This window comes from Bos indicus, chromosome 13 (assembly GCF_029378745.1).
Source record: "Bos indicus isolate NIAB-ARS_2022 breed Sahiwal x Tharparkar chromosome 13, NIAB-ARS_B.indTharparkar_mat_pri_1.0, whole genome shotgun sequence".
Taxonomy (NCBI): domain Eukaryota; kingdom Metazoa; phylum Chordata; class Mammalia; order Artiodactyla; family Bovidae; genus Bos; species Bos indicus.
In genome coordinates this window covers 24,333,809-24,360,080 of record NC_091772.1, presented here as the reverse complement: position 1 = coordinate 24,360,080, position 26,272 = coordinate 24,333,809, and the positions used below count along the sequence as shown (strand labels likewise).

The following is a 26,272-nucleotide window of genomic DNA, read 5'->3' as shown; positions in this document are numbered from 1 at the left end:
CTGGAACGATGAATCATGGAGGTCTGTTAAGTGGGAGGCATTGCAGAAAGAAAACAGTTTTAAGTTTAGGTCATGTTTGTATTTATCTTATTGATGCAGCACTCCGGGTTCAAACAGGAGATAGAAACCTCACCAGTGTTTGAACAAGGAACAAATATTTCTTGTTTCTTTAATGTTGTTATTTATTTGTTTTTGGCTGTGCTGGGTCTTGGGTGCTTTGCACTGCTTTCTCTAGTTGTGGTCGGCGGGGGCTATTCTTTGAGATCCATCGGCCTTTCATCGCAATGGCTTCTCTTGTTGTGGAGCCCGGGGTCTAGGCACACAGGCCCAGTAGCTGTGGCTCCTGGACTCTAAAGCACAGGCTCAGCAGTCGTAGCACAGGAGCTTAGTCAGTCTGCCACATGTGGAATCTTCTCGGACCAGGGATCGAACTCATGTCCCCTGCATTGGCAGACAGATATCCACTGTGCCACCAGGGAAGTCCTATTTCTTGTTTCTTATTAAATATTAACAAGGATTTTTAGTTCAGTTTAAAAAAAACCTCTAAGCAGCATTACAATAGCAAATGTAGCTGTGACCCTGAGGGCAGAAGAGTAAATGTGGACAGAACTAAGAATTTAAAAGGTCCCCCACTCCCACCAAACGCTGAGATTAAGACCTCTTGGGAGAGGATGTGGCTGGTGGTAGAGACACTTGCCAGAGGGTGCCGGCCAGAGCTGGTCCGTGGGCATGACTTGTTGAGTGTCCATGGTGAACTTGGTGAAAGATACAGGCAGGCCAAGTTTCTTTATGTAGCTGGGAAATTCAAATAGTCATTCCTGAAGGTTCTGAGACCTCAAAAGCCCTGCCTTTTCGGGGGAATTGGTTGTATTTTTACATTAATCTTTACTATTGAATGTGGAAATGCTCAGAGTCACTCCAGAGAATCTCCTGAGTTCCAGACGTAGTCCTAGACTCCACTGTGTACCAACAACCTGCTTTCTTAATGATCAGAATTGATCACTTCAACCAGTACTGTGCCCCCTTTCTCTGTCTTTGGTTTAGTGGTGTAGGGATTACACAGTGGCCAGGTGCCAGTTCAATTCACTCTCGTCTAATTCAGTAGAACCATGGTTGTGCTTCCCAGTAGAAGCAATCTCCCTTTGGGAACTAAGACCTCCAAGCCAGTAGGTCATAAAGTTTCTGGGAAAGGAAGCAATGATTTCAGGGGTGGGTTATTAGGTGTAATAGTGAGAGGCGCCTCTTGCATTTTTACCAAGCTTCTTGGACCTACGGCTGTGGGAAAGACGGTCCCATGTGCTGAGTGGAGGAGAAGAAGAATATCTCTCCTACCATTTCTGCATTCTTGGCTGAGCCCCCCTCCCCCCATAATAAAAGACAGATTAACTGGAGAAAAAAAAAAAGAAGTTTAATAACATCTATTCCTCCTGTATACAAGGGAGATACCCAGGAAAACAGAGTAACTCCTTGAAATGGTTCAAACCACTACCTTAAATAGAATCTCTACCTAAAGACAAAAACAGATGTTGGGAGCCAGTTATGGAAAGTTCCAGAAAAAGCACAGTAAACAGGGGGATGGTTGTGATGCAGATTTAAGCTCATGCCTGCTCCATTGATAAGAGTTTCTAGAGATTTATGCCTAAAATACTGACAGTTCTTACCGAGTGAAATTGGCAGAATCTGAGCTTGCTTGAAGGTGGTGTCTGACTTTTAAAAAATAGTTTACTTTAAATAATTTCAAATATACAGAAAAGTTGTCAGAACAGAACTAAGAACTCCTCACCTAGATTCAGTTCCCAACATTTTCCCATGTGTTTTCTCTCTTCTTCCTCCTCACCCCCTGCCTCTGTACACACACACACACACACACACACACACACACACACTCTCACACTCACCCAGACATTCATTATCATCAGTCTTTTTAGAACCTTCTGAGAGCGTGTTACAGACATGTTTCCCATTAAGTGTGAATTTCCTAAGCATTCAAGTGTGTTTTTCCTAAAATGGATACTTCTTCCTGCATGACCAGCACACACTCTCAAATCAGCAGATCCACACTGCACAGCCCTATCGCAGCCTCCTTTCAAGCTGGGCCAAGAGTACCAGCAATTACTTTTTTTTTCCTTTCTGGTCCAGGATCCTATCTAGCAGTGTGTGTTGTCTTTAGCTATCCAGTCGCCTCAGACTCGTCCAGCAGGAAGAGTTCCTCAGCCTCTCCCCACTGTTCATGTCCTTGACACTTTTTTAAAAAAGTACAGACCTTCTGTAGCATGACCAACGCTACCTGGGTCCGTCTTCTGTTTCCTTGTAACCAGACTCAGGCCATGCGTTCTTGGCAGGAATGCCACAGAAATGAAGCTGCGTATTCTCAGGGCATCAGTTGAGCCAGTGCGTGTCATCCAGTCTATTCCCTCATTGGTGCTTTAACCTTGACCTTGCTGGGTTGGTGTCTCCCAGATCTGCCATAAATCCACCATGCTTCCCTTTATAATAAATTACTATTTTGTGTGTAGGGAGTGTGAGCGTGTATAGTAAGTTGCTTCAGTTGTGTCAGACTCTTAGCGACCCTGTGGACTGTAGCCCACCACACTCCTCTGTCCATGGCATTCTCCAGGCAAGAGTACTGGAGTGGGCTGCCGTGCCCTCTTCCAGGGGATCATCCGGACCCAGAGATCAAACCCATGTCTCTTACATCTCCAACATTGGCAGGCAGGCTCTTTACCATTAGCACCACCTGTAGGGCCTAAGTATTACAAAATTTCCTCTTCCTCCTCTGCCTCCAACTTTATTGAGATATAACTGACGCAGAACACTGTAAGTCTGAGGTGTACAATGTGAAGATTTGGCACATTTTTATATTGTAAATAACGATCACAATAAGGTTAGTTGACACATTCATCATCTCTCATAGTTACATTTGTGTGTATGAAAACATTTCAAATTGACTCTCTTAGCAACTTTCAAGTGTACAATACAGTATTATTAACTGTAATCGTCATGTTGTACATTATATCCCAGTACTTATTCATCTTATAACTGAAAGTTTTTACCCTTTGACTAGTATCTCCCCATTTCCTTTACCCTCAGCCTGTGGCAATGGTCTCTGTACTCTCTGTTTCTATGAGTTTGACTTTTTTAGATTCCACATATGAGTGCAATCAAACAGTTGTCTTTCTCAGTCTGCCTTTATTTCACTTATGTAACGGCCTCAAGGTTCATCTGTGTTATTGAAAATAACAGGAACTCATTTTCTTTTTTCATGACTTTTCATTGTACACACATATGCACACACTACATTTTCTATTTTTTGATGTTTATTTTTTATTTGTCTGTCTATTTGGTTGCACCAGGACTTAGCTGAGGCTCGAGGGATCTTCGATCTTCACTGAGGCCTGAGGGATCTATAGTTGAGGCATATGAGATCTTTCAGTTGTGGCATGTGGGATCTAGTTCCCTGGCCAGGGACTGGACCCTGGCCCCCTGCATTGGGAGCATGGAGTCTTGTCCACTGGACTACCAGGGAAGTCCACTACGTTCTCCTTATTCATTCATCTGTCAGTGGACCCCTGGCTATTGTGAATAACGTCGCAGTGAACATGAGCGTGCAGGTAGCTCCTTGGGATAGTGATTTTGCTTCCTCTGGATATATACTCAGAAGTGAGACTGCTGAATTATATAGTAGTGTTGTTCAATTTGTCAACAAAATTTCCTTTTCCTAATCAAACTTCCACTGACGAGCTGTAGCCTTTTAGCTAAGCTTAACCCCAGCTGCTATTGATAACTCCCACCCTAATCCATCACCTCTGTAGTGGCTGCCCACTGGTGATTCTCTATTTTCACCATTCTCTTCTGTGTTTACTAGAGCGTCTCATTCTCATTTGGACTGCTAGATTCCTGTTTTATTCAATAGGCTGTAATCTGATACTTTCATCATTTATTTTGATGCTCAAATTGTCCCAGATATGACCAGTGGGAATCTCTTCAGTCTAGTTTCTGTCTCTATCATTTTTTTTTTCACTCTTTCCCAACTTTTTGGAAAAACAAGATGTTCCAGGCTCGTTTTATGTTTTTGTTCTCCCAGCTTTGAAACCAGCCATTTTCCCAAGAAGCCCTGGTTCCTTTTAATGCAGAATGCTATTTAAAAAATCAACATCTGTGTTTTTGGTGTGTTCATTGCTACTGGGGTGTCATCGCTTCTAGGTTCTCACGCTGGACAGAACTAGAAACAAATGTCCATAAGTATGTACACACATATTTGTACCTATCACTGTCTATCTATGTACATAGTTATAAAACCATGCCTTCATACCCAAACTTCCAGTTCCATTACATTGTCTCAGGGTATATCCTATTCTACTTCTTTTTTTATGTTTGTAAATTTCATTTCTGGGACTAGAGAACTTGACTTCTGTCATCTTCAGTACATTTACATATTTGTTCAATTTATCCAGTCTCCCAACATGTTGCTTTGTTTTGTTTTTGGTCACACCACTAGGCATGCAGGATATTAGTTTCCCAACCAGAGACGGAGGCTACTTCCCTTGCATTGGAAGCCTGGGGTTTTAACCACTGGACCGCCAGGGAAGTGCCTGTGTCCATCTTTTTAAAAGTGCATCATCTATGCACTGGCTTTGCCCTCTGGCTGACCCCCTTGTGGTCACCAGACAACTGTGCCAGTTCCTGGCCTCATTTCTACACGTGGCAGTGTCCAGAGTCACAGAGGGACCTCTCCCCAGGTGCTCCTGTGTAAAAAGCTTAACATGCCCCTGACAGGCCTTTTGTCCTATCACACTCCTCAGAACCGAGTCCCACTCCCACTCCTAAAATACCTGCCCAGAAGATTGGGATCACTGCGGTGGGCTGAGACCACACAAGTGTTGCCCTTGATACTGGGAATTTTCTCACCCTTCCCTGAGTTCTGTAGGAGGTAAGTCTGAGGCTCTGCCAGCAGTAAAAAGAGGGAGATTGCCATGGGGTACCCCTCCATCACAGTCTGCTCCACCTGGTCAGCAGAGAAGAGAGGGTAGATACGTGGATACTCTCTCTACAGAGGCTGCATTGAAAAGCCTGGGAATGTTCCTTAGGCTTTCATGGCTCTCTTTTTTTAGCTGACATTTTAGAAACCAATGCTTGTGGTAAGTTTGGTCAAATTGACAAACAAAGGACATCCAGAAACTTGGCCTTCTTGTTACGGTTTGAGATGTCCATCATTAAAAGTCTGTAGGAGGATTTTACAAAATACTTCTTTCCGCTTTGATTTTTTTCGGGGGGAACTGAGTTTAAAGCCAAATACAATAGAGTGGTGTGATTATCTTAGAGAAGTAGTTCTCAATTTTTTTTTTTTTTTGGTTTCGGGATCCCTTTACAGTCTTAAAAATTATTGAGGCCCTCAAAGATCTTTAGTTTATGTTTTATTTATTCATAGTTACCATATTAGAAATTTTAAAGGAGAAACATTTAAAATAATGATAAACCTATTCTGTATTAGTATAAGTAATATATTTTAAAGAAAATTGAACTCTTTTTAAGACAGAATCTGTAATGAGAATAGTATCATTTACATTTTTGCAAATCTTTTCAATGCCTGGCTTAATGGAAAATAGCTGAATTCTCCTCTCTGCTTCTGCATTCATCTGTCATCCAGGCACATAACCTATAGCCTCTGGAACTCCACTGAACACTTGTGAGAGAATGATAGGAGAAAAGATAAATCCAATCTTAATAATATTATGAAAATAATTTTGACCTGTGGATTACCTGAGTGTTCTGGAAACTCCAGGAGTTCCCAGACCACATTTTCAGAACCTCTACCTAAAAGGAACTTTGCTTGCTATGCCCACACATGATTTACAATGACCTCAAGCAGCAGCATACATAAAAGTGGATGAGATTTTAAAAGGAGACTCATAAAATTGGTCATGACTCAGAAAATGGAAGTCAGATCAGTGTAGCAATGTGAAATAGTTCAGAGAATCTGATAATCCAACAGAGACCTAGGGAAAACCCAAAATCATGAGCAGATAATTAAGTGGTTTTCTCATTTCACCAATCCTTTGAATCTTTAAAATATGATTTGCACAAAATATGTGTAAATATATATCACTGCTGCTGCTGCTAAGTCGCTTCAGTCGTGTCCGACTCTGTGCGACCCCAGAGACGGCAGCCCACCAGGCTCCCCCGTCCCTGGGATTCTCCAGGCAAGAACACTGGAGTGGGTTGCTATTTTCTTCCCCAATGCATGAAAGTGAAAAGTGAAAGTGAAGTTGCTCAGTCGTGTCTGACTCTTAGCGACCCCGTGGACTGTAGCCTACCAGGCTCCTCCGCCCTTGGGATTTTCCAGGCAAGAGTACTGGAGTGGGTCGCCATTGCCTTCTCCGAATATATATGACTAAATATATCTTTAAGGTAATATCTATTATGTAAAGCACATTTAATCTCCCCCCCTCTTTTATTTTTCAGATTTACCATTTCAGATGATTTGAAGGTTGGCTTTTTCAGCACAGACCATGCCACTCAAACAGATTCCAGTGAGATTCTGCCATTGAAAGAGTTGAGCTTAGCTACACAAAATCTAGTGCAGGTAAATCTGAATTTATTTAGAAACTCCTGAGATAATTTGTATTATTTGCCTTCATGTTTCTTTCCTTGACAAAAGTGAAATGATTAACATTTTTAAAATATTAGCATCTTCTATAAACTGAGGTGGATAACAGTTGTGTGTGTGTTTTTTTTTAATTATTAGTATAAACAACTACTTCAGGGCATGGCTACCCACTCCAGTGTTCTTGTCTGAAGAATCCCATGGACAGAGGAGCTTAGCAGGCTACAGTCCATCAGGTCACAAAGAGTCGGAGACAACTGAAGTGACTGAGCATACAGCATACACACTACTTCTATTTGGGGCTTCCCAGGTGGCCCTAGTGGTAAAGAACCTGCCTGCCTACACAGGAGACATAAGATATGTGTGGTCGATCCCTGGGTTGAGAAGATCCCCTGGAGGAGGAAATGGTAACCCACTCCAGTACTTTTCCCTGGAGAATCCCATGGACAAAGGAGCCTGGCGGGCTACAGTCCATAGGGGTGCAAAGAGTCAGACACAACTGAAGCAACTTAACACACACACACTACTTCTATTTGCATCCTATTTATTTCATGTATGTTAACTTTTTTTTTCTCCCTGCACTGCATGGCTTGCAGGATCTTAGTTCCCCGACCAGAGAGAAACTAAGCCTGGGTTCTGACAGTGGAAGCTAGAGTCCTAACCACAGGGCCACCAGGGAAGTCCTTATGTTAACTTATTTGGGGAAATGTTTTCATACTCTCTCTGTAATTCTTTTGCCATCTGTGAACATTTTCTGTTTAGGATACTTGAAAAGTTTTATAAAATGTTTTTGGCATATAGAAAGATGTCGAGAATAATACAATGAATAACTATGTCACCCATTGTCAGGGAGGAAGAAATTTTCCTCTATCCCTCTCAATTCTTCTGGCTAAGCTAAAAATTGAGTTGACCTGAGACAGATTAACAGAAAATCCAACAAAAACTTAAATACCATATACATGGGGGAGACCGAGGAAAATTGAGTAAGTTGTCTAAATAGCCAAAGGTCTCACCTTCAGGTAAAGACAGAAGAGGGCGTTGAGGGTAATGGTATGGGACTTCAAGGAGAGGAAGGCAATTCACATGAAGATGGGAAAGCAAATGTCTGTCAACTCATGTTCGCCGGGCCTGCAGAGACAGTGGGACACAGAAACTTTAGCTCACTTTGCTGGGTTCCCATCTGTCTACACACCGGTTGTTTGTCAGTTTCCAAGTTGTGTCCAGCTGTTCTTGACCCCATGGACTGCAGCATGCCAGGCTTCCCTGTCCTTCACTGTCTCCCAGAGTTTGCCCAAGTTCATGTCCACTGAATCAGTGATGCCATCCAACCATCTCATCCTCTGTCTGCATACCTAGTTCATGTTATAATACAGGTATCTATGATGCTGACTCCCTTCCTGAAGCAGGTCCTCCATCTTTTAGGAAGTTAAGGGAAAGTTTATGGGTTCTTCCTGAGTCTTTCGGTCCTTAAAAATAGTCAGCCTAAATAAATACTCTTGCCAAACAAACAGTTTGTGATGGCAAGTTTTGCTCCCCTATACCACCATACACCGTTGTCAAATCTTGATGCATATGTCCATGCTAAGTCGCTTCAGTCACGTCTCACTCTGTGCGATCCCCTGTGTGAGCAACTCTGTAGCTTGCCAGACTCCTCTGTTTATGGGTTTCTCCAGACAAGAATACAAGAGCGGGTTGCCATGCCCTCCTCCAAGGCAACTTCCTGACCCAGGGATCAAACCCTCATTTCTTAATGTCTCCTGCATTGGCAGGCCAGTTCTTTACCAATAATGCCACCTGGGAAGCCCCAAATCTCAATATTCTATCATATTTCCTTTGGGACTTAAAAAAAAGCTTTTTTTAATTTTTAAAAATTTTATTGAAGTGATATTTCTGTGGTGGTCCACTGGCTGGGACTCCAAGCTCCCAATGCCGAAGGTCCAAGTTCAATCCCTGATCAGGGAACTAGATCCCACGTGCCGCAACTAAAGACCCAGTGCAGCCAAATAAGTTTTTTAAAAAATAAAATAAGTAAAAAAAATAAAATTTTATTGAAGTGTAGTTGATTTACAGTGTTGTGTTTCTTTCTTTTATACAGCAAAGCCTTGGTGCTTTTTTTGATTGTAAAGTAACAGAATGTTTCATAGACATCAGATATTAAGACTTATTATTAAAAGTCCTAGCCAACAAAACAGTGACATAGGGTGGTATACTACTGTAAATAGTATTTCACTTCTGTTTTCTCACTTAGTAACATAACTTGGAAATCAGTTATATACATTGGTGCATAAAGAGCTTCTTCATCGATTTTACAAGTACATCATACCACAAACTGGCATCATTTATTTAGCTATCCCCTCCTGATGGACATTTTGGTCATTTCAGATCTCTTATCAAGATGAATAATTCTGTACATACTCACATGCCAGTAAATCTAGGGTGTAAATTCTTAAAAGTGAAACGTCTGAGTCAGAGGATGCATGCATTAGTCATTTTGGAGGATGTTGCCAAATTGCCCTGCATAAAAATTATACCAATTACACTCCCACTTCGGAGGGTGTCTCTTTTCCCACACACTTCCCAATGTATTGTCATTTTTTTTTTTTACTGTGTTCTGTGGCATGGGGGTTCTTATTTCCCAGACCAGGGATAGAACCAGTGGCTCCTGCAGTGGGAGTGAGTGAGAAGTCTTAACCACTGGACTGCCAGGGAAGTCCCAAGGGATAACTTATTCTCCCTGGTGGCTCAGATGGTAAAGAATCTGCCTACAATGTAGGAGACCTGGGTCTTTCGATCCCTGGGTCGGGAAGATTCCCCTGGAGGAGGGAATGGCAACCCACTCCAGTATTCTTGCCTGGAGAATTCCATGGACAGAGGAGCCTGGCAGGTTACAGTCCATAGGGTTGCAAAGAGTCAGATGTGACTGAGCAACTAATACTACTATGGGAGGAAACTGCTGGAAGCCTCCTTTCCCTTCCTCCATCAGCATCTGTTAGTTCTGCAGATTAACTGGAGTTCCCCAATGTACACGACTCTGGAGATGTAATCTTAGATTCAGGACAGGCCCCTGACCAGGTGCCCAAGTTACCTGCCCAGAACCAGGCCAGGTGTTGGAATCTTTACACAGAGTGCCCTTAAGCTCTATAATGACCGATGTTTTTTCCACTTTTAGATTACTAAATCCCTACAGGTGGATTTTGGGTTCCTCAAGCAATTGATGCAACTGAAGTTTGAGGACCGTCTTAAAGAGGAATCTTACAGACTCTTCACTACTCTACATGACAGGATCATGGCCGCTGAAAAACATTACCAACAGGTAGAAGTTCTCTCATTTCCTCTGTTTTAAAAGTAATTAATTTTGTGGATTAATTTTGTGTTTAGTTGTGTAGGCACTACAGTTTTTAGCTTGGCAACTTATGAGGGTAATTTAATTTACATATGTTATCTCTAATGATACTTACAGGGCTTCCCTAGTGGCTCAGATGGTTGAGAATCTGCCTGCAATGTGGGAGACCTGGGTTTAATCCCTGGGTTGGGAAGATCCCCTGGAGAGGGAAATGGCAACTCACTCCAGTATTCTTGCCTGGAGAATCCCCATGGACAGAGGAGCCTGGCGGGCTACAACCTGGTCACAAAGAGTCGGACATGACTGAGTGACTAAGCATAGCACGTGATAGTTACATAAAGCTGTGTGGCACCTACAACTTTACCACGTGCAGGAACGTTTATATGTAGTCTGTGTACAAACTCATTTAAGCCTCACAACTAACCTGATGAAGTACATACAATTATTATACAGATGAGATCTGTATTATACAGATACAGCTGAGGAAACCAAGGCACAGAAAGGTTAATTCACCTGCTCAGTGTCACTGGTTAAGAAACCACTGGGGTTTAGGTTCTAGGTCAGACAGTTTCATGCTTGAGTTCCAGCCTTTAACTGAAATTTTATATGAACTTATTTGTGCTTTAATGGCTCTGTAGAAGCCAAAGACATGAAAACTCTGCTATTCTGAGGAATTCCCCAAAATCTTTGATCATGTTAGCATATTTATCTGTGATTAAAAATGGACATTAGTGTTGCTTTTCTGCTGTGAAACAAAATACCCACGTGTTGTTGGCCTCACAATTTTTTTTTAAGTATTTTTTTAATATGGACCATTTTTAAAAGTCTCTATTGAATTTGTTGCAATATTGCTTTTGTTTCTTGACGGGGAGGGGGTTGGCCCCAAGGCATATGGGATCTTAGCTCTCTGACCAGGGATCAGACCCACACCCCTTATATTTAAGGTGAAGTCTTAACCACTGGACCACCGGGGAAGTCTCCAGAGTAACTTTTAATGCATTTCCTCTTTAAGTCTCCCAACAATCCTCAAGTGGAAATCCTGTTATCCCTACCTTACAGATAAGGAAACTTGCTTAAAATTTAAGCTTGCTTAAAGTCAGGCAGGTTAAGTCCTTGCTTAAAATCAGAAAGATGGTAAGTTGCACAGTGACATTGAAATCCAGTTCTGTCTGATTCTGAAGCCCACTGATTGTTTACACTCCATGTTGGAAGCAAAATTGGTAACAGAATCAAGAGTATATTTTATGCATAACAGATAGGATTAAATAATTTGATTAATCAGAAAATCTATTTCTGCTTTATTGACTATGCCAAAGCCTTTGACTGTGTGGATCACAATAAACTGTGGAAAATTCTGAAAGAGATGGGAATACCAGACCACCTGACCTGCCTCTTGAGAAACCTATATGCAGGTCAGGAAGCAACAGTTAGAACTGGACATGGAACAACAGACTGGTTCCAGATAGGAAAAGGAGTACGTCAAGGCTGTATACTGTCACCCTGTTTATTTAACTTATATGCAGAGCACATCATGAGAAACGCTGGGCTGGAAGAAGCACAAGCTGGAATCAAGATTGCCGGAAGAAATATCAATAACCTCAGATGTGGAGATGACACCACCCTCATGGCAGAAAGTGAAGAGGAACTAAAAAGCCTCTTGATGAAAGTGAAAGTGGAGAGTGAAAAAGTTGGCTTGAAGCTCAACATTCAGAAAACGAAGATCATGACATCTGGTCCCATCGCTTCATGGGAAATAGATGAGGAAACAGTGGAAACAGTGTCAGACTTTATTTTCTTAGGCTCCAAAATCACTGCAGATGGTGACTGCAGCCATGAAATTAAAAGACGCTTACTCCTTAGAAGAAAACTTATGACCAACCTAGATAACATATTCAAAAGCAGAGACATTACTGCCAACAAAGGTCCATCTAGTCAAGGCTATGGTTTTTCCAGTGGTCATGTATGGATGTGAGAGTTGGACTGTGAAGAAAGCTGAGCACCAAAGAATTGGTGCTTTTGAAGTGTGGTGTTGGAGAAGACTCTTGAGAGTCCCTTGGACTGCAAGGAGATCCAACCAGTCCCTCCTAAAGGAGACCAGTCCTTGGTGTTCATTGGAAGGACTGATGCTGAGGCTGAAACTCTAATACTTTGGCCACCTCACGCAAAGAGTTGACTCATTGGAAAAAGACCCTGATGCTGGGAGGGATTAGGGGCAGGAGGAGAAGGGGACGACAAAGGATGAGATGGCTGGATGGCATCACCGACTTGATGCACATGAGTTTGAATGAACTCCGGGAGTTGGTGATGGACAGGTAGGCTTGGTGTGCTGTGATTCATGGGGTTGCAAAGAGTCGGACATGACTGAGCAACTGAACTGAACTGAACTGAACTGAATCAGAAAATGACTCTAGTTTGAGGATTAGTGGCCCTAGATTTCTTTTCATGAGCATGGTTCATCGAAAAAGGACCAGGACCAAAAGAGGATATGGATTCCAAATATACTTCACTATTTTATTTAATTATTTTCTAATTAAATTTTTATTGGAGTATAGTTGCTTAACAATGCTGTGTTAGTTTCTGCTGTGCAGCAAATTGAGTCAGTTATGTGTGTATACAGACACACACACACACACACACATATATATCCCCTTTTTCAGATTTCCTTCCCATTTAGGTCAACACAAAACTTTAAGTAGAGCTGCCTGTGCTATACAGTAGGTTCTCATTAGTGATCTGTTTTATACAGAGTAGTGTATATATGTGGAGAAGGAAATGGCAACCCACTCCAGTGTTCTTGCCTGGAGAATCCCAGGGACGGGGGAGCCTGGTGGGCTGCCGTCTCTGGGGTCACACAGAGTCGGACTCGACTGAAGTGACTTAGCAGTGTATATATGTCGGCTTCTCAGGTGGCTCAGTAGTAAAGAATCTGCCTGCCAATTCAGGCGATGCAGGAAGATGTGGGTTGCATGCCTGGGTCAGAAAGATCCCCCTGGAGTAGGAAATGGTAACCTACTCCAGTCTTCTTGCCTGGAGAATCCCATGGACAGAGGAGCCTGGCAGGCTACAGTCCATGGGGTCGCAAAGGAGTCAGAAAGGACTTAGCAACTAAACAACTACAACAACTAAGACACTAAAAATCTGTGATATGAAGATGAGAGAACATGGTCACATTCACTGTGTTTCTTTTATCCATACACACTCTCTATTGCTTTGGTTAAGTGTAAGTGAAAATGAAATGTGTTGTTTTAGGTGGAAGCCTAAGGGAGATGATTATATAGTGAAATTTCAAGAGAACGTGATGATTTGAATGGTGGATACTTAGTCCCCCCCACCCTCCTCCCCTTGTAGGTCTGATAATTATATTTGGGAATACATCATGGTACTCTCTGTATTTATTTTTCATTTGCAGAATGGAGAGAGCTTACGAAAATGCTACAATCAGCAGCTGGCCGATGCCATAGGCACTATCAAAGGGATGTACCAGGTGAGTTTTGAGGGCTGTCAGGGGCGAGAGCAACTTGGTATCCTGGGAGTGCCCAGTATGGAGCTCATCATGGATTGCCAGTCAGCATTTTTTAGCTTTCAAGATCTGAGTCCTTGATCTTCAGGTCACCAAAAAGGGATCAGGTCCTTGACTGTCCATGCTCACTTTAAATTGACCACTTGATGGTGACAGAACACTCCAGAGACTGGAAACTTCCAGTGGAGTATCTAGCACACCTGGGAAAGTGATCCAGTTTGCTTGGTGAGCATGCAGTTCGGCAGAAGGAGGTAAGGGAGTCTCAAGAGAAAGTTCATCAGGTCTGTAGTAAATGCCAGGGAACAGTCTCGGATCCTCAGTGGAATAACTTCTCTAATGATGGGGACACTTCTATCTGTCAGAAACTGAGCATCCCTCTCCTACATGATGGGGAAATTCATCATTTCCCATTATTATGTTTTCATCTTAGTGAGGACCTTGAGATTCTTTTAGTCTTTATAACTATCATCTTGTCTTTCATTGCCGTATATTTCCATAAAGAAACATTGTTATTTATGTATTTGGCTGCATCGGGTCTTATTGCAACATGCAGGATCTTTTGTTGTGGCACACAGATTCTCTAGTCTGGGACTTCAAAGGGGAGGAAGTGGGAACTTCCCAGGTGACACAGTAGATAGGAATCTGCCTGCCAGTGCAGGGAACACAGGTTCCCTGGATTGGGAAGATCCCACACGCCATGGAGCAAGTAAGCCCCTGAGCCACAGCTGCTGAAGCCCACGTGCTCTGTAGCCGCACACTGCAGCTGCTAAGCCTGCGTGCTGATGTACTGAAGCCTGAGTGCCCTGGAGCCTGTGCCCTGCAGCAAAATAAGTCACTACAATAAGAAACCTGAGTGTTGCAACCAAGAGTAGTCCCGCTTGCCGCAACTAGAGAAAGCCCGAGAACAGCACTGAAGACCCAGTGCAAGCAAAAATAAATAATTTTTTATAAAGGGGGTTGGAGAGGAAGGAAATGAAGATGGAAAAGCAAATGTTTGGTAAACAAATGTTTGCTGGGCCTGCCGAGACAATGAGACACAGAGAGGACCCTGATCTCTAGGCCCTGCCAAGTTTCCCCCACCACACCTTGTCTATATTTTTTTACAAAATATGGAAACAGGCCCTTTATCTAAATTCCTTAGGCAGTGAAGGGGAAAGTAACAAGAGAAACTTTCCGAGTTTTCTGTTTCTTAAAAATAATTAGCCCAATTAATCCTCATGTCAAAGGGACACATTTTGGGGATGGCAAATTTTGGTCTGCTACAATTTTCTCCTACCATTTCTTCACTTATTCATTCATCTCTGCCAACTGCACTGTTGGAGCACTTAATAAAATGTTAAATAAAAGGGATGACAGCAAGCATCCTTCTTTTCTATTTTTACATCCTTATTTTCTATCTGATCTTACAGGGAATGAATATAGCATTTCAACATTACACACAACACTTGCTATAGGAACTTTCAGGCTATGTATTTTACTATATGACTTGAAAAAAATCACAAATGCATTTTAATTTTGTAAAATGTGGGGTTTTATGAATCTATTGAAGGGCCATATTTTTTTTTAATCTCTTAATCTCTTGGTGTGGTAAAATTAATTACTTAATTTTTATTTGAATGTTAAGTCAACCTTTCTTTCTTTGTATAAGCCCAACTTGATCATAATGTCCTTTTGTTTGTCTCTCAAATTTGTTTCTGAACTTAGTGTGTTCATATTTTGCTTACGATATTTTAAATCTGTGTTCATCAGTGTGGTGAGCTATACTTTTCTTTTTTTATGCTGTTCTTATTGGGTTTGGGTATCAGGATTATGGTAGCTTCACAAAATGAATTGCAGGATATTATCTGCATCCTTGGCAGCATCTGTGTAAAATTAGAACTCTTTCTTCCTTAAATATTTTAAACTGCCAGGAAAGCCACCTGGGCCTAGAGGCATTGTTTGATGGATATATTGACATATTTTGAAGTCCCCATTCAATTTCCTTAACTGATTATGAGACAATTTGGGTTCTGTATTCTTTTTGAGTCAGATACAGTGAAGTATTATTTGTTAGGGCATTTGTCTTTCCTTTAAACTTAAAACTTTGTTAGAATAAAGTCTTAATATGTATCTTACTGCTCTCAAATATTTTAATCCCACTAACCCTACTGCATGTTTTTATTAGTATCACCTTATTGTCTGTTTTCATTGAGTTTTTTTTTTTTTTTGGAGGGGGGAGGGCACTGCTCTGGTTTCCATTGTGGTGCTCAGGCTCTTCCCTTGTGACTTGCAGGGACTCTAGTTGCCCTGTGGCAGATGGAATCTTAGTTCGCCAGCCAAGCACTGAACCCTGGTCTGCTGCGCTGGAAGGCGGATTCTTTACCACTGGATCGCCAGGGAAGTTCCTTGATTAAGTTTTAAAATATCACTTACTGTGTTTTTTATGAAACAAAGTCCTGTGTTTGGCTTGTTTGGTTACTTTTTAATGGTTCTTGCTCTATACCTTAGCTCATCCTTCTATTTCTATGCATATATTTGAACGTATGTGATCGATATTCCACGTCTTCCATCTTTGAGGGTCTGATAAGTACTGGCTGTCGCTCATGATATGTCCTTTTCGGGTTTCACGGTGTTTGATTGCAAACTTATATTTCTATGGAAACTCTTTTAGGCCTGGAATAGAGGTGAGTCTCTACAGAGAAGATTTCTGTTTGCTTCTGTGAGACTCCTGTGTCTGTGACCACCTTAACCTAATTTTCAACTTGAGGCATTATTTTTAGACCACCCAGATGTACGAATGTGAGCCACCTCAACTTAACAAACTCAGAAGAGATTTTCTTCCCTCCTCCATACTTTGAGCCAAGTTTCCAGATAGGAGGCGATTTCACTTTCCCTCGGGTGGGAGGCGATAGAGGGTCCAAGGTGGTTGCTCCTAAGTCGTTCTCACCCTGAAGCGATCGCCCTTTGGCGTCTCAGCCTTCATGAGGTGGTCTCCTGTTGTTGGAATCCCCATTTGGAGGGGGCCTTTGGGATGCCTTTTCTCTGTGTCCTCTAAAGACATGTAAACCAAAGTTTAAATTTTTACCTGGTTTAGCAATGCCCTGGAGTCCAGGCCACCTTCAGTGTTCCACACACTTCTCTGGATGCCTGCATTCACTTAATTTTGGCCTAACTATTCCTTACTTTGTCAGCTCATAGAAGCATTTTACCTATCGTATCCAGATTTGTTGTTGTTTACAAAGTAAAAGTCAGAATAACATGCTTTTTTAAACATAATGTTTTTTAAGTTTTTTTTTTTTCTTTTTAATTTTAGTTATTTATTTTTGGCTGTGCTGCGTCTTCCTTATACACTTGGGCTTTCTCTAGTTGCAGGGGACTGCTTTCTACTTTCAGTATGCGGGCTTCTCATTGTGATGGCTTCTCCTGGTCCAGAGCATGGGCTCTCGGGTGCTCAGGGTCGGTGGTTGGGGTCTGTAAGCTTAGTAGTTTTGGCACACGGGCTTAGTTGCCCCTCTACATGTGGAATCTTCCCAGACGAGAAATGGAATCCACGTCCCCTACATTGGCAGGTGGATTCCTATTCACAGCACCAGCAGTGAAGTCCTGATGTTTTTTGAAACTTGCTTTTATTTTTTTTAAGATATTTACTTGATTATATTTATTAAAGTATAGCTGCTATACAGTGTTGTGTTACGGTCTGGTATACAGAAAAGTGATTCAGTTATATATACATGTATATATGCGTGCATGCTCAGTCACTAAGTCGTGTAGGACTCTTTGTGACCCCATGGACTATAGCCCACCAGGGTCCTCTGTCCATGGGAATTCCCAGGCAAGAATACTGGAGTGGGTTGCCATTTCCTTCTCCAGGACCGTGCTTTTATAAGTCTTTGTGTCTTTAACAATTTCTGGGTCACTAATAAACTTTTAGTTCCAGAAAAACATCTATTTCTGCTTTATTGACTATGCCAAAGCCTTTGACTGTGTGGATCACAATAAACTGGAAAATTCTGAAAGAGATGGGAATACCAGACCACCTGACCTGCCTCTTGAGAAACCTATATGCAGGTCAGGAAGCAACAGTTAGAACTGGACATGGAACAACAGACTGGTTCCAGATAGGAAAAGGAGTACGTCAAGGCTGTATACTGTCACCCTGCTTATTTAATTTATATGCAGAGCACATCATGAGAAATGCTGGGCTGGAAGAAGCACAAGCTGGAACCAAGATTGCCAGGAGAAATATCAATAACCTCAGATATGCAGATGACACCACCCTTATGGCAGAAAGTGAAGAGGAACTAAAAAGCCTCTTGATGAAAGTGAAAGAGGAGAGTGAAAAAGTTGGCTTAAAGCTCAACATTCAGAAAACGAAGATCATGGCATCCAGTCCCATCACTTCATGGGAAATAGATGGGGAAACAGTGTCAGACTTTATTTTTCTGGGCTCCAAAATCACTGCAGATGGTGACTGCAGCCATGAAATTAAAAGACGCTTACTCCTTGGAAGAAAACTTATGACCAACCTAGATAGCGTATTCAAAAGCAGAGACATTACTTTGCCAACAAAGGTCCATTTAGTTAAGGCTATGGTTTTTCCAGTGGTCATGTATGGATGTGAGAGTTGGACTCTGAAGAAAGCTGAGTGCCAAAGAATTGATGCTTTTGAACTGTGGTGTTGGAGAAGACTCTTGAGAGTCCCTTGGACTGCAAGGAGATCCAACCAGTCCATTCTGAAGGAGATCAGCCCTGGGATTTCTTTGGAAGGAATGATGCTGAAGCTGAAACTCCAGTACTTTGGCCACCTCATGCAAAGAGTTGACTCATTGGAAAAGACTCTTGATGCTGGGAGGGATTGGGGGCAGGAGGAGAAGGGGACGACAGAGGATGAGATGGCTGGATGGCATCACTGACTCAATGGACGTGAGTCTGAGTGAACTCTGGGAGTTGGTGATGGACAGGGAGGCCTGGTGTGCTGCGATTCATCGGATCGCAAAGAGTCGGACACAGCTGAGGGACTGAACTGAACTGAATAAATTTTTAGTGTGCATCAAATGCTAAAAAAATATATGGCAGAATAAGTGACTATTACTCTTTTCTATATACCTTTTGTATGTCTAGGAATAGAAAGCCCTGAAAGGATTAGATGCTTTATATGCATCAGTGTTTCATAAACATGTGCTGGTTAAATATGCTTAGTCAACAGTGTATTAATTGTGGTTCGTTGGTTTATCTAATTAAAGAATTATTTTAAAGATATGAAAGTGATTCTTTGAATCTTTGCTTTGGCTTGTTGGCATCACTTTGATCCATGACCTCAGACAGCTTTCCAAATCCTGGCCACCCAGTTTGTTAAGGCTTAGTCATAAGAAAGAAGAGTTGGAAAAACAGCCTGGATACACACACTTGTGGTTAAGAGGGAACTTTTGTTAATGTGAATGACTCTCTGCTGCCCTCTGGAGACCAGTTCAGGATACAGGTCCAAGTGCTTTTTCAGCTGTGGAACAAGGTTTTAAATCTATTTAATGACCCTCCTGCTGGTGTGCACAACTCGAAGCCCTGGGCCAGCAGCTGGAGGGTGTGGTCCCCGGGGATGGAGGCGGGTGGGGGCGTCCCTCCAGCTCTGGAAGCCGAGCTAGCCCCAGGGGACTGGAGAAGCCTCCCGTCCTTAGGGACAAGAATTAAAAAAAAAAAAAAAAAATCTATTTAACTATTAAAACAAGTTCTTGTGTGCTATTATAGTACCTTATTTTCAGATAAAAGAAAATGTTTTGTTAAAACTTGCACCTTATTTAGCTTCTTTTGGTCCTGGAAATGTATCAGCTCTGATTCGGATAGGAAAACACATTACTTTAGGTCCCTCAGACACTGAGGGATTTAGAAGCAAATAAAACCCTTTAGAGAGACTGGAGGAATAAAAGCTTGGGAGACTGCCACTAGCTTTCAAATAAATAAGCAATTTTTCCAACATCATTTATTGAATATCTCTGCCTTTTCTCTTGGTTTTTGATGTTTTCCTCATGTAAACTGATAAACTGAGGCATATTACATTTTTAAGAGTTTGGGCAAAAATAAATAAGTTATGGGGTTGTATACAAAGGGCTAAGGGATGAAGTCACTACTTTCTTATTGGGTATTTTTTCTTCTGGAGGAAAATTCGGGCTAGATAGAGAGCCTTAGGGAACTGAGTGTTGAGGGGACTTTGGAGAAGGATACAGAGGAGCGGAGGGAGCCCTGCGTACCTACACATGTCGTTCTGCACAGACCTGATCTCTTTGACTCTGACATGGTGGGGCTGCAGTCCTTTGTCTTAGGTGGCGCTGGTGATGGAGCTGAACTGTGAGTGGCAATGCTTGGGGAAACGTCCTCCTTTTCCCAGGGCACATAATTAATGACAGTGAAAGCAGCTATCACTCAGTGACTTATTTACTATGTCCCAGGCACTATGCAAAGTGCTTCATGTGCTTTTATATTTCTGCAGAAAGACAAAAAAGACTCGTTAGACTCAAATGGATTGCAGGAAAATGTAAATTTTAATACCTAAGTTTTTATCCCAGTGCCTTCCTTTTTGGTGTGACTGTGATCAGCGTTCAGAAGGAAAGGTGGATGAACTAACCCTCCTCTTCCACGTGTCCTCACTCGAATATCTGGATAAGACCCTACTATCTCGTGTCTTCTCCCCTCTGGCTAAGCTGCCATCTCCTGGAATGAAAATCATTATAAGTTGACTTCAAATATTCTCCCATGATATCTTCCTTATCAAATAATCACATCTGTTTTGGTAACTTTGGAGAGATCGTTGCAAACAACTCTTAGTTCACTTTTCAGGACTACAACGCTCCTATGGATAGCAAGTAGCAGTGCTTATTTCAGGGACAGCATTTCAGGTTTGTCTTCTTCCATACTTCCTGAAATATGGATGAAGGTTCAAGGAAGAATTACCCAAATCCATTTCAAGGCTATTATGTTAAACATGAGTCTGTTAAAATGGTGAAATAGTAAAATTATAATTAAAAGTCTCTGAAGAGAGGTAGTATGTATTCTTACAATAGAAGCCTTGCTGTGTTGTCATTGTCTTCCACTTTTGGAGGATGGCAGAGGTATAGAAGATCCCGTTCTAATGAGAGCACTAACTTTAGATTCCAAATTTTGATGCAGCAAATACTATCCAGGTGTTAAATAATTTTTATTTCAGATTATTTTTAAAAAATTCATAATGCAATAAGATACCAATATTTTGGTGTTTGGAGGGGATGAAATTTTCCAGACTTTGATTTATGAAACCAAGATGGGCTTCTGCCAAGGGCAGGGCGCATCCTCTTGGATCGCCAGTAATGCAATGGCCTGAGTGAGGCTTTTGTTGAAAAGACAGTGAGAGAGAAAACTGCTTAGATGAAATGACAAGAAAATAAAGACTGTAAAGAAAAGAGTTGCAAAATAGGTCATCCCATACTCACTATGACACAAGCTGTACAAAGCATCTTCCCCCTTAACTCTCCCCTTTCTCCTGAGTGATCACCCCCTTGCGTCCCTGAGTGTGAGCAGCAGGATGTGGGCACCCTTGTGATTAGGGTGTCCTTCTACCTCCAGATGCTGGGAGAGCACCTTTCTTATGCGAGGTTGATTTTCTGCTTTCAGGGAGACAGAAAGGAGGGTCAGAGTGTCCCTCTTGCATTGAACATTTCTTAAGTAACTTTAATTCAAAATAATCAATATGCCATGGAGGCACATTTTAGGGCAGGTTGCACTGGGCCCCCAGCAAAGGATGATGAAATATTGACAAGCGTAGGGAAAATGGGGAAAAGATAGGGACGTGGCCCACTTGACATCATAGAGGCAATTAAGGTTCAGGGCACAGCCAGGGAACTGCTAGTCCTTTGGTATAAGAGGGCTGAGGAAGTGGTGAGAGCTGATATAGGAAGGGGAACCCATGGAATTTTTTTTTAAGTCTTTATTGAATTTGTGACACAATATTGCTTTTGTTTTGTGTTTTGGTTTTTTGGCCGTGAGGCATGTGGGATCTCAGCTCCCCGACCAGGGATCAAACCCATAGACCCTGCATTGGAAGGCAAAGTTTTAGCCACTGGACATCCAGGGAAGTCCATGGAACTTATATTTTATCTCGAAGACATCAAATAATCATCATAGAATTCTAAGCAGCTTTTTTTGTGAATTAATTTTTACTGGAGTATAGATGATTTAGAGTGTTGTTTTACTTTCTGCTGTGCAGCAAAGTGAATCTGTTATATTATACATATACATATATCCACTCCTTTTTGGATTCTTTCCTCATACAGGCCATTGCAGAGTACTGAGTAGAGTTCCCTGTGCTATACAGTAGATTCTTACTAGTTATCTATTTTATATATCTATGTATTTTATGTGTGTGTATATGTCAACCCCAATCTCCTTGTTTATTCCTCCTCTCTGCTCCACAAGCAGCTTTCATGACCTGCTTTAGATTTGCAAACCTGAGAGACAACTGTTTCTGGAGTATTTATGGGACTTGATAAATAATACTTGTCCTCCCCCCTCAGGTTCTGGACCTGGTGAAATAAAGTCAGGGAGCCAGCAGACGGAAGTCATCTGCTTCACTGATAAAACAGACTACGTGGTACCAAAACCCAGAATCTGGCAGATTAACTCCCCTCACAGGCAGAATTGGGCTGGGGCAGTCTCTGTCTGCCAGGGCAGAGCATCGGCTCCCCAAAGAGAAAGGCAGGGGGCAGGAGACTGCCAAGATGTGACCATGTTCCTTCTGCTCAGGCTTTAATCAGATAAATGGAGGCGTCACTCCACATGGAAGGAAACATCATTCCTTGGGGTTTTTTTCTTCTCTTAACACATTGAACTTAACCACTTAGCCTGTGATCAACTAGGCGTGTGTCTGAGCCTTGGGGGATGGGGGGAGGAAAGCCCTGCTCCCACCTTCATGATGCAGACCCCTCAGTACCATCCCCCGCTCCTCTGGTCATCCTGAGACCACTGGTGCCCTGGAAGACTCAGCACTGGGTTAGAAGAGTGCCTCATTTACATTAAACTCCAAGGTCACTTTGCTCCCCATACTGAGAATTTACCTCCTGGTCTGTTTCTCACCCCAGATTATATCCAGCTGTGTTGACCAATATTATCTGTCAAGAGGTTGTGCCTATGAGGTCGAATAACATCATAAAATTATTCTAATAATAAAACAACCAACAGTTATGTCCCAGATTTGAATATGAACTCCTTACTTTCAACTGCCAAAGGAAAAATATTAAATTTTCTTGTAAGACCAAAAGAATGAAAGTCCAAAATAGAATTTTCTTGCCATTGTGAATTAAAATACCAAAGACACACCCCTGCATCCTTCCCCTTCACTGTTCCCTGCATCAGAGCCAAGTTCTCAGGGTGCATTGCAGTCATGAAGGGAGGATGGAACGGATGTCAGCGCATTGAGCACCACAGGCTTTCTTACTGCCAGAGGAAGGGGCTGTACTATGGAAAGGAGACAAGCCATCATCAGTGCTGTGGTGTTGGGCTGGAGAGGAAGGTATTGGTGTGAATGAATGTTGTTTAGATGTAGATACTGTATTAGGAGAAATTAATTAATAGAAATTATATTAAGAGATAGAGAACCAATAGGGTGTATGAAGAGAAAGAGATGGAGATTTAAGAAATTGACTCCTGTGGTTGTAGAGGCTGGCAAATCTGAAATCTGAAAAGTAGACTGACAGGCTGGAGAAGAACTGATGTTACAGCTCGAGTCTGAAGACACTCTGAGAATTCCGTCTTCCCTGGGAATCTCATCTTTCTCCCAGGGTCTTCAACTGATTGGATGAGGCCCACCCACCATATGGAGAGTAATCTGCTTTACTCAAAGTCTAATAATGTAAATATTAATCTCATATGAAAAATACCCTCACAGCAATATCTAAGCTGATGTTTGACTAAATCTGTGAATACTAGAAAAGGGACCCAGGCTCAACCCCTCTCCTCCCTTTTGGGCTGCAAGTCTAAGGGAGGCCAGAGCTGGGAAAGTTCAGATTTGATGTGTAAGAGTAGGCTGGATAGGGATTTGGGACTTTGAGGGTGTTTTTTGGGCTTGCCCTTCTTTCCTTTCTTCATTACTTTCTTTCTTTTATTCAACATGGTTATTACTATCTAAGAGTTTAAAAAAAAAAGCCATGGCACTTTCCTGAGAGTTCTTCTAAGAGGTTGAAACATGAGGCAGGATATCAGATTTGAAGGGGTGGTGAAAAAAAAACAACTGCTTTCTGCTTACCTCCTCTTAAGCCCAACTCATTCAGTACTCAAAAAACATCAGAAACATTCCTGGAGATGAAGAGAAATGAATTCAGTGTGTTTGGGCCTTACAATTACTTTATGAAATGTCCAAAAGTGAAACTTTCTGTTCTTTTAAAGAACTGTGCCCTCCCTCCCTTCACCCCACCCCCACCCCCATCCTGAAGTCCAGAGGAGCTGAGCACATCCTAAAGGCAGGCTGGCCCCAGTGATGCTGAGTGTGTACAGCATCACAGCACAGTTTCTGGTGGGATTTTTAAATGCTCTTATTTATTTTTGTTTTTGGTTGTACTGGGTCTCTGTTGCTGCTCAGACTTTAGTTTGGGCGAGTGGGGGCTGCTCTCTAGTTGTGATACCCAGGCCTCTCGTTGAGGTGGTTTCTCGTGTGGAGCACAGGCTTCAGGGCACACAGGCTTCCGTAGTTGTGGCGCACGGGCTTAGCTGCCCCTCGACACGTGGGATATTCCTGGATCAGAGACTGAACCCACGTGTCCTGCATTGGCAGGTGGACTCCCTACCACTGAACCACTGGGAAAGCCCAGCCATAGGGAAGCCCCCTGGTGGGAATTTTGTTTTTAATCTCTATTTATTTGGCTGTGTCTGGTTTTTGTTGTGGCTTGCAGAATCTTTCTTTGCAGCACACTGGAGTCTTTAGTGGTGGTGCACATGGGCTCCATTTGCTGCTCCTGGGCTGCAGAGCACGTGGGCTTTGGTAGTTGTAGCATGCAGGCTCAGTTGCCCCAAGGCATATGGAACCTTCATTCCCCAACCAGGGATTGAACCCATATCTCCTACATTGCAAGGCAGATTCATCACCACTGGACCACCAGGGAAGTACCATGGTGGGATTTGAAATGAGCTCCCAGCGGTTTTTGTCATGTTATCAAGGAGATGACTCAGCCAGTTCATCAAAAGCATCTTTGTTAGGGCCTCCCCGGTGGCACAGTGGTAAAGAACTCACCTGCCAGTGCAAGAGACCCAGGAGAAGTGGGTTTGATCCCTGGGTCGGGAAGATACCCTGGAGAGGGAAATAGCAACCCATTCCAGTATTCTTGCCTGGAAAATTCCACGGACAGAGGAGGAGCCTGGTGGGCCATAGTACATGGGGTCTCAAAGAGTCATACACAGCTGAGCACGCGTGCACACGTGCTATAGGAAGCACTACAATTCAGTCACTTCACATGCCCTGGTGACGCAGATGGTAAAGAATCTGCCTTCAGTGCGGTTGGGTTTGATCCGTGGGTTTGGGAGATTCCCTGGAGGAGGGCTTGGCAACCCATTCCAGTATTCTTGTCTGAAGAATCCCATGGACAGAGGAACTATAGTCCATGGGTCACAAAGAGTGGGACACATCTGAAGCAACTGAGCACATGCGCACTCACACACACACACACACAGGTGAATTGTTGCCTGATTGAGATGCAAAAATCCTCAACAAATTACTGGTAAATCAAATTCAACATTTCCCGTTTTACAGATGATAAAACAAACCCAGGGAACTTAAGAAACTTGTTCAAGGCAACAAAGCTACTACTAAGTGGCAGATTCATCTGCAGACCCAAGCCAACCTATTCTAATGCCATTCAGGAGATTGACAAGTAAGAGCTTAATAGGCAGCCTAGAAATTCCAAATGCGTGGAGACCTGTGGTCCCACAGTACTTCTGAGAAATTGCGTGCTGAGTATCAGCACTGATAAAATTCCCAGTCTGGTGAGGGAAGGGCCCAGCAAAAGTCAGGGATGCTATTTTATCCATCGTGCTAAGGGAGTTAGACTTAAGCCTGTGAGGACAAGGAGGACTGCATTTTAGAAAGATCAGTTCAGTCACAGGGTGCAGATTGGTTGGAGAGGACAAAAGAAGAGTCAGGGGAGTCCCTGTGCTCTACAGTAGATTCTCATTAGTTATCTATTTTGTGCATGTATCACTAGTGTATATATGTCCAACCCCAATCTCCCGATTCATCTCAGTGCTCTGTGGTAACCTAAGTGAAAGTCACTCAGTCATGTCTGACTCTTTGCGACCCCATGGACTATACAGTGAGTGGGATTCTCCAGGCCAGAATACTGGAGTGGGTAGCCTTTCCCTTCTCCAGGGGCTCTTCGCAACCCAGGGATTGAACCCAGGTCTCCCACATTGCAGGCGGATTTTTACCCACTGAGCCACAAGGGAAGCCCATAGTGACCTAAATGAGAAGGAAATCCGCCCCCCAAAAGGGGATATATGTATTTGTATAGCTAATTCACTTTGCTGTACAGCAGAAACTAACACAACATTGTAAAGCAACTACACTCCAAAAAAAATTAATTTTTAAAAATTAGGTATTTAAAAAAAAATAAAAGAAGAAGAAGGAAGTGAGTTAAGAGCTAGTGCAATAGTGCAAGTGAACAAGACAGAGCCCGATGTAACCGAACGGGACCCTATGGGGCCTTTCTGGAACAGACCCCCTCCCCCATGTCCTCTGCTGCACCTCATCTCTGCAGCACCCAGATAGCAGTATCTGATGCACACTTCCTGAGCTGTTAAACAGATTCTAAAACCTTCA

General features: G+C 42.6%; 1 protein-coding gene across 1 annotated transcript in view; it reads left to right on the top strand.

The window, feature by feature from the left end:
- C13H10orf67 (chromosome 13 C10orf67 homolog) overlaps positions 1-26,272 on the top strand; it is a 101,319-nt gene that overhangs the window by 7,808 nt on the left and 67,239 nt on the right. Inside the window, exons 2-4 of the mRNA XM_070801926.1 lie at positions 6,463-6,583; positions 9,774-9,917; positions 13,357-13,431. Of these exons, the coding sequence (XP_070658027.1) occupies positions 6,463-6,583; positions 9,774-9,917; positions 13,357-13,431 (340 nt within the window). The remainder of the gene's footprint in view (positions 1-6,462; positions 6,584-9,773; positions 9,918-13,356; positions 13,432-26,272) is intronic.